General features: G+C 45.9%; 1 protein-coding gene and 1 long non-coding RNA gene across 3 annotated transcripts; one reads left to right on the forward strand and one right to left on the reverse strand.

Moving 5' to 3' along the window:
* Positions 1-11,743, forward strand: RHOF (ras homolog family member F, filopodia associated). 2 transcript variants are annotated; one of them, XM_035340586.1, is made up of 5 exons: positions 1-270; positions 566-653; positions 7,660-7,769; positions 8,507-8,641; positions 9,893-10,029. In XM_035340586.1, the coding sequence occupies exons 1-5, from the start codon at positions 106-108 to the stop codon at positions 9,929-9,931; spliced, it is 537 nt and encodes a 178-aa protein (XP_035196477.1). In that variant the 5' UTR covers positions 1-105; the 3' UTR covers positions 9,932-10,029. The 2 variants fall into 2 exon arrangements, with proteins under 2 accessions (XP_035196477.1, XP_035196476.1); XM_035340585.1 differs by lacking the exon at positions 9,893-10,029 and adding an exon at positions 10,839-11,743 and having other exon boundaries at positions 4-270.
* On the reverse strand, positions 5,664-10,027 carry LOC118174871. Its single transcript, XR_004754791.1, has 2 exons — positions 9,888-10,027; positions 5,664-8,572 (listed from the first exon to the last, which is right to left on the reverse strand). It is a non-coding gene; the product is annotated as an uncharacterized LOC118174871 (long non-coding RNA).
* Positions 11,744-12,015: the final 272 nt, after the last annotated feature.

The following is a 12,015-nucleotide window of genomic DNA, read 5'->3' on the forward strand; positions in this document are numbered from 1 at the left end:
ATCCCCGGCAGGGCGCGGGCGGCGCCTGGCGGCCCCGGGGCGCCCGGAGAGCGGCGGCAGCGGCGGGCGGCCCGGCGGGGCTGGAGCCCGGCTCGGCTCCGCTCCATGGAAGCGGCCAACGGGGCCCTGCCCGACGGCGCGGCGGGCAGCAAGGGGGGCGTCGCGGCCGCTCCGTCGGGCAAGAAGGAGGTGAAGGTGGTGATCGTGGGGGACGGCGGCTGCGGGAAGACCTCGCTGCTGATGGTGTACGCCAAGGGCGCCTTCCCCGAGGTGAGCCTCGGGGCTTTCCTCGGCTCCTTTCCCGTCCCTTCTGCCCTCCCCGAGGCACCCAGAGGAGCCCCGCAGCACGAGGGGCTGGGGGCCGGCGGCAGGGTCGAAATGCTGCGGGTCCCGGGTGGGTTTGGAAGGGGTGAAGCGGCCCTGGGGAGCTTGGAGAGGCCCTGGGGAGCTTGAAGGGCTCTGGGGAGCTTGGAGAGGCAGAGCAGGGAGCCCACCGCCAGGCCCCATTGGCCCCTGGGGCCGTGTGTTGCTGTTCCCTAAGCAGAATTATTTTTCCTCTTTGCAGCAATATGCACCGTCCGTGTTTGAGAAGTACACCACCAGTATTACCATTGGCAAAAAGGAAGTCATCCTGAATCTGTATGACACCGCAGGTAATGGCTTTTATTCCACGCACTCTCCATTTTCTAGATGCTGAAGCGCGAGAGGCAGCTGATCCGGGGCCCTGGGACGGGGCTACCTTGGGACATGACCTGAGAAATGCAAAAAGGTGCAGCCGTGACAGAACAGTCACTTTTCTGGTGGCAGTTCTACCCGTGGACTTGTTCTTTAACAACCCAGTTTAGTAAGAACATCACATCAAATAGCGAACATATCTGAAGGTATTAGAACACGGTTCCCGAATGCAATGCATAATGCAGTCAACCCAGAAAATATTTTAATCTCCTGCTATGCGTGATCAAATAGTAAAGGAGAAAAAAGCTGGTTTGTGTTTAAAAAAGGCTTATGTTAAAAGTTACTTGAAAATGCTGATAGTTCGTTTGTGTTCATATCAGGAAGTTGTGAACTGATTTGTGTTCAACTTCATTCAAAGTTCCTAGGCTCGGTTGTTGAGCTGCATTCCTAAATGAGCCCTAAAATCGATACACACTCCATTTCAGCTCAGTAAATCGCATTCAAGTCTGCAGAGTTGTTCCAAATTGACACCAACACAAGTAAGAACTGAATGCCATTCATAGTCATTAATAGTAACGAAACGCACTTACCTTCTTGTATACCATATGTGGTATCTGAATAGATAATTTTAAAGATTTTTAATATAAAAGTGATTTTTTTTTACTAATCTTTACTGCAGTATATTAAGATCCTGAGCACTCAGTTTGCCAATTTGTCTTCTGGTGTCAGTGCTGCTGTTCTTGAATCCAGTGATTTGGGTAATTTAACTTCTACTGAGTGGCAAAGCTTTTCTGTTTAAATCAAGTCTTAAATGAACAGGAAAGGGCTGAAACGGAGTGTGAACTTGCTATGGTGAACTTGTTGAGTTTTTACGTTTGTTCACTGTCAGTGTAGAATTTTAACCCCTCGTACCGTTCTTGATACTGGGCGCTCTCGCTTAAAATCACTATGGTGCAGATTCCAGCACTTGCCTTTGGAGTCTCTTCCATGCTTGCAGAAAGGTGAGCTGGAGTGAGGAAGGGCAGGCTCCGCATTGTGGCACTGAGCTCCCGAGACATGACACATCATGAGTGACAACCACAAGCCTGACATCAGTGCCCAGCTCCTTGTGTTGTGCAGCGAGCTCAGCTCTGTGCAAGGTCCACAGCCACCAGCAGCCCGGAGAATGCTCGCTGAACCTGGTGCCGAGGGCTTATCTCGCCGTCTCTTTGTTCTGGCATGTAACTTAGCAGAAAGTGCCCACCTTCCTGGGTCTTGTTCACAGCTACCAATGCTGTCCTGGACCAGAGCACCACCCTGTCAAAGAACAGAGTGGGGATATTTTCTTTCACGAGACGCTTCAGGAAGTGGAGATGCCATCACTGCCTAGTTGGCAGGGTTCTTTGCCAAGAAGGAGCAACTGATTTCCATGCCTTATCTGCAGGCCTTGAGACCCGACATATCTCACCTCCCGAAATACAGTGACATGGCTGCCAGGCTACGAGTCGCTAGAGGCAGCTGGCATGGAGCCTGCCCTTCCTGTTACATTTCTTTTGCTTTGCATGAGACACATCAAGATTATCAGACGTAAAGAAAGGGGGGACATTGTCTTCTTGATTAAGGCATTTGCTTGGAAGGGGGAAAGACCCGAGTTTTGGTTATACTTCAAAGCTGCTTACATAGTTTTATGTTACAGGGTTGTGTCATACTCTGTAATTCAAGTAGCTTTTCATCCTCTTTCTGAAGGTGGAAGTTATGCTAGAGGAAGAACTCTCTTAAGCACACATTTTAATCCCATCCTGTTTTTAATAAAACAAAACTGATCCTGAGTTCCTCAAGAGTTAGACTAGAACGAAGAGCTGTGTCCTTTTCTCTCAGTTCAAGGGAGGATGTCCAGTTCAGCACAAAAGAGAGCTCCTGGCCCTCTGCCACTTGGATGCGGAGTGGGAGATGCAGTTTGGGGATCAGTGTTTGTGTGGACTTGCCTCTGTCATGTCAGGCAGCAGCAGCTGGTTAGGTTGTTGTCTCAGCTGGGTGATGTTGCTCTGGGGCAGCAGAGGTCTACAGCAGCAGTTACAGCTCCAGGAGGAGTCCAAACACACAGCTTATTTCTAGAAATACAGTGCGTTAACTGTACAGTGTATTGGCCACGTTTTATCAGTCGTCTCTGACTTACTGAACTCATTGTTTGTGCTCTTCTATCAAATCTAAGCTGTACACCTGTGTTTTGCTTCGTAGTCTGAAAGGTCCCCAAATCATTCAGATGATTGTAAAATGATTTAAATGGGGTCAAAAGGATGTATTTCTGAATATTCTGTATATTCTATTTCTGAAGCGAAGGGCTTCAGCTGAGTGTCATGCAGCAGTGCAGGGGAGGAGAAGGCAAATCTGTTCTAAAAAGTGTAACTGGATCTTTATCATGCGCCCACTGCAGAAAGGACTTCAATATTTTTAGGATCCAACTAAGAGCAACACTAAATAGAGCCGCATGTACGTCAGAGTCATGGGGAGGTGAAGGACAGGTTCAGCTCTGGGGGCTGCTTCAAGTTAGAAGGATTCTTTGTGTTGTTCAGTCCCGCTCAGTTTGAGACTTGGGGCTTGTCCTACTTACTGAAGGAGAATGACACACACACCAAGTGCCTAAGAATCAAACATTTCAAGCTACAGAAGGTATTTTTTTCTTGGCACGACTTTTGGTAACAACTGGAATGAATGAGTTAGTCTGCGGTGTGCCAGAATAGCAATTTTTGGAGAGACTTTGGTATCGCGCTGCTCTACCTTCCTCATCAGAGCCGCCTCTTGCTGTTGCAGGAAGTTGGTGGTATACATATGCAATGTGTAAAAGCTTTGTAATATCTCTGGTCTGCAAACAGGCTTTGCAGCTGCATATCCAATTAAAAATTTCCATTTCTTGCCGTGCTCAACAAAGGAATCGGGAGAGAAATGAGCTTTGTGATTGTTCGCATGCTAAGGGAGTAGCCCGGTGGCGTTGATGCCTGAGCTGTGATTCAGACGCAGGTTTCCATTTCTGATGCTGCTCAATACAAGACTTTCTCAGAAGAAAGAAAGAAGCGACGTTGGGCTGGGGAAGGCTGGGGAGGAAGTAGTGCCTCATCATTGTGGGTGCTCGTTCTGACTGGCAGGAAGCATGCTTGAAGCTTCAGCGGGGTTTTTCAGTCTGCAGTGACAGATGCACTACAGCACGAGGCCTTCAGAGAGACGTTAAGAGGCAGTATACGCAAGAGTAGTTTTTCAAAACTTGGCAAGGGATGGAGTGCTAGAAATTGAAAAGTGTTGCCCCCATCCCACCTCAAGTGTCCTCTTCTACTGGCGTTGTGCCTGCCGAGAAGGAATTCTGCTTCTCAAACTTTTCAAAACCGAGTAGCAAAGTAGCTGCCGAGCTAACAATTGTGGTATTCTTGTGGACTGTGCAGAGAGAATTCGGTGCATTCCTGTGTATCGGTGAGGGCTCCCCTCCCTGTGGTTACATGCTGGTTTTAAATAATGAGAGTAGAGTTTTAGGAGACAGCACACTGACATGTAGGAAGTGGTTGGCTGGTTGGGGTGACGGGATACGACGTTCTTCCTTCCACGCTGGCTATCGGTGGCAGTAGCCGGTGTCCCTGCAAGTCGAGCAGCACTTACTGGTAGACTCCTAGACTGCTGCTGGTACATTTTGAATCTGTTTTTACCACCTCCTGTCAATGGCAATATGTTATTAAGTGAGCTTGTCCCTAAGACACATTTCCACAGCTCAAAAAGGTCTCTGGCTTGTTGTCTTGGGCCTTTCCCTGCCCTGAGAGGGTGGCAGGGCTGGGTGCATTTTTTCCTTACCACTTCATGACGTGGTATTTTGTGTGTTACAAAACACAGCTCTGCACAATACCGGTCAGTCCTGCTGGGTCTGCCGCCAGAGGCCTCGTACAAGACACTGGAGAACGGGACCTGTAGCACCCAGTACTTCAGCGTCCCCTTACGTCCACCTTCATCCCTCACACAACCATTAGGGAGCCGCCAGAAATACCACGTTACAGCGTACAAGAGAAAAAGCCACTAATGGGTTAGGTCTAGAAGGAAGACATTCTGCACTGGACATTTCTCTCCAACGTCCAGTGGAGAAGAAAGCTGACCAAAGCCAGGTACCCTGGGCTGAGCGATCCCTGACAGCCTGCTATAAGGAGGGGCTGCTGAGCTCCTGGCCAGGCTGAGCAACGAGCAGGCTGGCACCTCCTTTGGGTGATTTGGTAAAGGAAAAGCAAAGTGAATGTGCACGGGAACCTGAGACCTGTGGTTTCGCTTCCTCTGCTCTCCCTCACCCACCGCTTGAGGTCCCACCCCGCCTCAGGGGTTACGCAGCATATCACAGAGGCATGCTGGAATGTGATCTTCATGAAGGATTAGCAAATTGCGGGTTGGTTGCTTTAAAAGCTGTCTCTTATGCTACAATGAATTGAAGAAGGCAGTAGAGAACCACAGATGTGCTCGGACGCAGGCGTCTCTTTGACCGATTCTTTCACAGTATGCCTCTTGTTACGTGGGGGGAAAAAATGAGTGCTTGCGGAACCGCCCTCAGGGGCTTTGCACATGCAGTCGTAACTGCCTAGGTTCAGCCCTTTGCTTTCATTTAAAAACCTCTGCTAGAGAAGACCTAAATCTGTGCCAAATAAACTCTGACCACAGCCTGAGCAACTTGACAGAGAAAAAGTCTCCCGGGCACTTTCTTGCATTTCAGCAGCAGCACTTAAGGACAGGCTATGAAAGGAAATGTTTTCAGTGAGGTCTTTGGGAGAGGGATGTCGATGCTCAGACACAGCTTGAGCTGGGTCCTGTTACATCCACAGCACCTGAAGAACTGCATCTGAGCTCTGAAATAGCCTCCCCTCCTTCCAGGTGAGAGCTGCGATTATCCAACCGTAACACAAGTTAAGCGACGTGCTGTCTGACCACCCCACTGCGGGGGGAACGTTTTACCTTGTTCTGTGCTCTGTATGTGAAATTCCAAGTGTGCGTTTTACAGCGCCGTATTTTCTTACGCATTTTTTTTCTGTTCGCTTACAAAACTGCACGGTTGGTTTGGAAGAGGAAGGTGTAGGGTGGTCCATTTCTATGGTCTTTGACTTAAAATACAGCATGTTTGTCTGCCATCTTTGAAGGCACCTCTTCTGTTATCCTGTCCAGGAGAACACGGTTTTAGCAGTTGTTCGCTGACTCCAGGCAAGCCAATACACTTTGTTCCAAGGGGACTGTTCTGTCTCACAAGTTGTCAGCACTAACTTGAAACACCTCTGGATTTCATGAGGTACACTTGCAGAGGCTAAAGAGGCATGAATGTGAGCAGGGAAAATCATACAGGGCACATAACACTAGAGGAAGTTAGGAGAAAAATCGTTTGGTACCTGATACGTTTAATGCAGTTAGAGGATTATCTCAACAACAGAACGGCAAATTGGGTACAAACAAGAGGGTGGATTTAGGGGAGTAAGAAGGGCTAAGCAGTAAAGTCTTTGCATGTTTATACAGCGTGCATAATTTTGTGGATTGTCTATTATTTCTGGATTAAACCTTGAGGGATCAATCCTTCTGTGCTCAGCACCTCACCCACAGAGCACAAACAGAGAACAGTCCAAACCTATGACTCCTGTTTTACAAACATCTCAAGCACTCTGAGTCATGGCTTATCCAGTGCATTGTGATCACCTTGTGATAACCTGTATCTCGATCCATCATTTAAATTAACGCAGAGGGTGACAAAGTCGTGTAGCTGGTGGGCTGCTGGTATCTGCAGTCCCTCAGCACTAGCTGGAGATGAGCGTGTTGGCCAGAGGGATGAGGATGTGACTGGGACCGAGCTAGGTGCAGTTGGTATCTAGGTGGAGTACGCCGAAGTTTTCAGCATCCCTTTATTTGAAACATCAGTGCAAAGCTTTGAGATGCGTTGCTTTCCTGTAGGGCAGTGTCTGGGCTGTGTACAACTCACAGTCCATACTGCATGGTGACAATGAAGAGGACTGGCATTCCCACTTCTCATTTTGGTGCCTGACAGAAATGTCCCTGATTCTAGAGGCAGCGCTCACGTGGAAAATAGATCTTCTACAGACTGCTTCAGTAGCTTTTTCTTCCTTAAGTCTCTGAAAAACATCTCAAGTGAAAAAGCTTTTTTTTTTTTTTTTCCTCAAGCTGTGAGCTACGCCTGGTAATTACCACTTTCTTGAGCGTGGTCTCTCAAAAGACACCTTCAGACCCCAACACAGCGATTACAGCTGAGTCACATGCACAGCAGTAGTGACCACAAGCAAAGGGGAAGAACACAGGTGTGAAGCAAATTAACTTCCTCTTGTCAGCCACATGCTGCAGTATCACTCATCAGAAGCATGAAAAATCCTGTTTCTCCAGAATTCAGCAGCATCCCTAAGACCTGCAGCAATGCCCTGCTCCAAAGAACAGTTAAGCCTGCTGTGTGTTGGTGCATTTCTTGTAAAATGGTTTGTGTTCTGCTATAGTGAGTAAGGGTGCTAAAGGAACAGCGTGCTAATCCCTGCTTCCTCGCAGCTCACTGGGCTAGGAAAAACAAGTTTGCTGCTACGATTTTCATTTCTAACAAACACAGTGTTTCTTCTCATCACGGTACTGCATGTGCAAATATATTTGGGAAAATGGAGCCACTACCAACTTGCAAATATTTTAACAACTGTCTAATTTCTCTTGCTGATTTTGTTTGAGAGCTGCAGTTGGCGATTAGGAACTACTTCTAAATACTTCGTAGTTGGACAAAGCAACGTTTGTATTAAAAATTTCCCAAGGACGTGTTTTATACTCTAAAGGATCAGTTTGGTTAGTGAAGAGGAATATCCTGCGTTTAAGGGAAGGAATTTTACAAGTATGGAAAACTTTCAGCCTGTGCCATTAGAGTACCCTTGATCTCAAGTATTTATCTTTACGCATTCCCATCATACTGCTTGTTAAGGACAGAGATTTCTTTTATCCACAACGTTCTCTGTGTTTCAGGGCAGGAGGACTATGATCGGCTAAGACCACTCTCTTACCAGAACACAAACGTAGTGTTAATTTGTTACGATGTCATGAACCCCACCAGCTATGACAATGTAGCAGTTAAGGTAAGAGCCTTTCATAATTGCTTGAACCTTTTAAAGGAATTACATATGCCTGATGCACGACAAGATGTCAGATTAAAATGCTGCTGCTTTTAGTAGTCCTGTACCCGGGGTGCATAGATGCACAGATCATTCGTCATGCACTGAGAAGGTCACAGACCTTAGCCCTAAACCTCACCCCCCCATGGCACACAAGTGCTCAGAACTGGGCTTAAGCCCACTGGACACTAAAAAGATCACAAACCAGCTGTGAAATCTACTTCATCTGTAGTGATGTCTCACAACCACTGCACGTAAGCATTTCAGATTCAAGTCTACGTCCATCACATGCACATTTAACTAGAGGGGAAAGAAATGTAAGCAACTACTTGTCTGTAACAGGACTTCTGTAGTGCTCCTAAGCAGAAGTTCGCGTTCCTGCATACAGCATCAGCAAAGCAAGGCTCGGTCCTAGCTCTGCTCTTATGTGTGACTTTAGGGAAGCACTTCGGAGTTTAAACAGATGTTAAGCACTTTGGCATAGCGGTAGACGCCATCTATGTCTTTATGGAGAGTGTGACTTTGGTCAGGACTTTTAAATGATTCTGTAATGTAAATAGAGCGTGTCAGGCCTCTTACACTAGATTAACAACTTCCAAAACGCTGAAATTGTAGTGTGTCAAGTGCTAACTCTGTTCCTTCGCTTGTTTTAAATTTTAGAAGAAAAAAAAGATGTAAAGGTTTTGTTTTTCTACCATCAGTGGTATCCTGAAGTGAATCACTTCTGCCGAGGCGTCCCGCTCGTGCTGATCGGCTGCAAGACAGACCTTCGGAAAGACAAAGAGCAGTTGCGTAAGCTCAGGGCTTCTAAGCAGGAACCCATTACTTACAACCAGGTAAATATAAGTGCATTTAAAGTGCTGTCATCTTTGCAAGAGATAAACAGATAGTCCAAAATTAGGTTGTCATAATGGCCAGATAAATTATTGACTGTCAGTATTATCAGCAGTTTCTGTAAGTCTTTCTGAGTGGCCAAATCACCACCCATTTCTAGTGCCAAAACAGAGACATTTGAAGACTGGTTTTGCATATCTCAGTGTCTGAAAGGACACCAATAGCTAGGCCTTCTAGGCTCGCTACATCTCACTGGTTTCCCTTCACAGCCGGGTTATTGCTGATAGAAATTCTTAGGCCTCAACAACTGTTTTGGACTTCTTCCATAATTTCTATTACAATACATTGCTCCCATCACTTGTACTTTGGTTGGTGTTGTGAGAAAAAAAAAAATGTTAGGACATACATTACAGTATTAACAATACTGACCGTTCTGGAAAAAAGGTTTTGCAAACCCTACTTAAAAAGAAATACTTCCAAGGACAATAGCAAAACCCATCTGTGAGGCTTCTCTAACAAACTTTTCTTTGAGGTCTCTAATCTAAATACATATATATATTGTCAAGTGTTTTCAGTTTAAGCACTGAGACCTACAGCTAGCGTTATGAGGTGGGCATTGCTGCCCTACGTACAGAAGGAACAGTCACTGGTGGAACAGTTTGTCCCATATCACACGATCTTTCTGCTCTGATCTTCCACTTTTTCTTTCAAACTACAAAGACATCCTTCTCCTCTGTCAGAACACGAACAGCAGCTTTCAGACTATTTGAAACACAAGTCCAGGGAACAAGGTTAAGTGCACTAAGACCCTGAATTAATCACTTTTTCTAAACAGCGTGAAAAGAAGCTGCTACTGCATCACCACTAAATCATGCTAGGACCTTCAGTTTGTCTTCCATGCGCACAGGATTAGATGCTTGCCCTGTCACATTGTGAACAGCTGCAAATCCTCCCTCTCTTGCATTAATAACTCCCTTCATCACTCCCCACGTGTGAGGTTCAGGACAAGCAACAGACACCTCTAGGGAGCCAGCTGAGGCATCATTCCTGCCCCAGCAGCTCATCAGATATATGCTCACAAAAGAGGTGAAGCACCAGCCTGAAGGAGGGAAGGTGAAGTGAAGCTAGCACCTGTGGTAGGCAGCAGCATGCATGCAGTTAGATGCCAGGGCCCACCAGATGCACAAAACCTTGTCACCTACGTGAGTCCTCCCACGTCATTTTCCTCCCCTCAAATATGTACACTACCTCAGTCTCTTACAGCTGAGAGCATCTCGAGTCATGCGACGTGATGCTTCTGATGCCAGGCACAGAGGAGCTGAACAGTATCTGCCAGCACTGCAGCTTGCAAACAACTGGAAGGAGACAAACTTCACTTAAATATGCTGAAGAAAAATCCCCCTATAGAAGTCTGAATGCTCAAGTGACCCCACTCCCAGGGCTTACAATGAATAAATGCAGACTTTGGGAGCTGTGGGTTGCAGACTTGGAATTCACACTCCAAAGCTCACAAGTACTCAAAACTGGGGGCTGACTGCAATGACAAAAAAAAAAAAAAAGGATCACAAGCAAAGTAAGAAATCACTGTGTTTTGTGTGACTTCACACAGCCATGACTGCATGCAAATGTTTTAGATTCTACTCTGCTTGCAGTGCATGTGTTTGGGTGATGAGGACTCACACACCCATTTGTGTGTACTAGGATTTCTGACAGGCCCTTGTGATGCTCCAAAGTGGCAGTTAGGGTTCCAATATGTGCACCCGCAAAACAAAGCAGGACATTTATCCAGACTGTGCTCTTATGTGCTACATTCGTTGCTGAAGCTTGCAAACTAAAGATAACATCACTTACTAGTTAAGGTCAGGCCTGAAAGAAGTTTCCCCTTGTAAGATGTCTAGCTTATCCTCCCTTAAGTGTCTATCTCAGCATTTCTTTAAATGATGTGAATATTGAGACCACGTCTGCAATATTAGCAGGCCAGGTTCTAGATCAATTTAGAGAAAAGAAAGGAAGAAAAAAGAAAGCAAGTGCCTCAGTTTATTTCCAAAGCCAATGAGGCCCTTGCATTGCGCTAAGAGGCAGCTTCTTTCTTCCTGACCTTATGTTATGAAGGCGTAAAAAATATTTTTTTCCCTCCGATCTCGCTTTTCCTCTCCTCTCATACTTTAGATTTACATCTTTTCTTACCTGCTTTTCCAGGGTGAAGCAGCTTGCCAGCAGATAAATGCAGAAGTTTATCTGGAGTGCTCAGCAAAATGTCGTGAGAACATAGAAAAAGTTTTTAAAGAAGCAACAACCATTGCATTAAGTGCCATGAAAAAAGCCAAGCGCCAAAAGAAACAGAGAGCGTGCTCAGTGTTATGATCCGGACTGCAGGAGCGCATTGACTGCACAAGAGCCACATGATTCAGATTTTAGCAAGTGTGACTCTTTTCTTCCCCATTTGTATTCTTGCAATTATTTTTATTTTTAAAATTTAAAACTTCTAAGTATTTTTGTACTTTTGTTACACCGCTCTCGCAAAGTTTTGAAGGCTCTTTATCAAGGCTAACTGATGCTGCATGTCTTTGCCTTTTGCTCCCAACTGCAAACCACCACCAGTGAGGTCTTGGATTCGCTACTTAAATTGCGATGAACAGGGGCTGCTACTATGACTTCTGGTTTTTTCCTCTGCTAAATTGTGGCATATTGTAGCTACAATTTACAGCCTTTTTCAAGGAGAAAGGACACATCTTTCAGCAGTTTTGTTAGAGCAGCCCATCGGGCACCTTGGAAGACAGGAATTAAGTTTGGTATTAACATTCTCAAATTAATTTGCTTGGTGGCAGTGCTGTGAGTTAGCCTCAAGCTGCCACCACAGGGCACAGCCAAAGCATCCACTCCCCGTGAGCCAACTTTGCGGAGCTGCTCCTTCAGATGGCTCCTTGCAAGGCCAGTACTGTAACAGAAAGTGGTATTTATCTTTGGATATGCATTGGTTGCTCCAATCCAAACGTAGAGCACCACAGAAAATAATTTACAGCATGCAAAGATAAAAGTGCTCCAGTCAGCTACTGTGTAAAATAAAAGCAGTTTTACAATAAACTTATATAGCTTATTTAATATGACAGATGCAAATGTTGGTGTGTGCTAGGGAGAGGGGAAATATTTGGCTGTGTAACTCACGTTAAGTAACTGTTGAAATCTTCTCTCTACAACTCTAAATTACATTTTCCCTTTTGTTATGAGGGTGTCAGTTGTCTGTTTGAGGGTGATGGATGCTCCCATTGAAAAACCGAGCACATGTGCCTCAAATTTCCTACTTCTTTTGCACGGTCTCTTGCAGTGAGATCTCAGATTTCAGGATCAATCACTTGTCTGCAGCCACTGTAAACCA

This window comes from Oxyura jamaicensis, chromosome 15 (genome assembly GCF_011077185.1).
Source record: "Oxyura jamaicensis isolate SHBP4307 breed ruddy duck chromosome 15, BPBGC_Ojam_1.0, whole genome shotgun sequence".
NCBI classification, from domain to species: Eukaryota; Metazoa; Chordata; class Aves; order Anseriformes; family Anatidae; genus Oxyura; species Oxyura jamaicensis.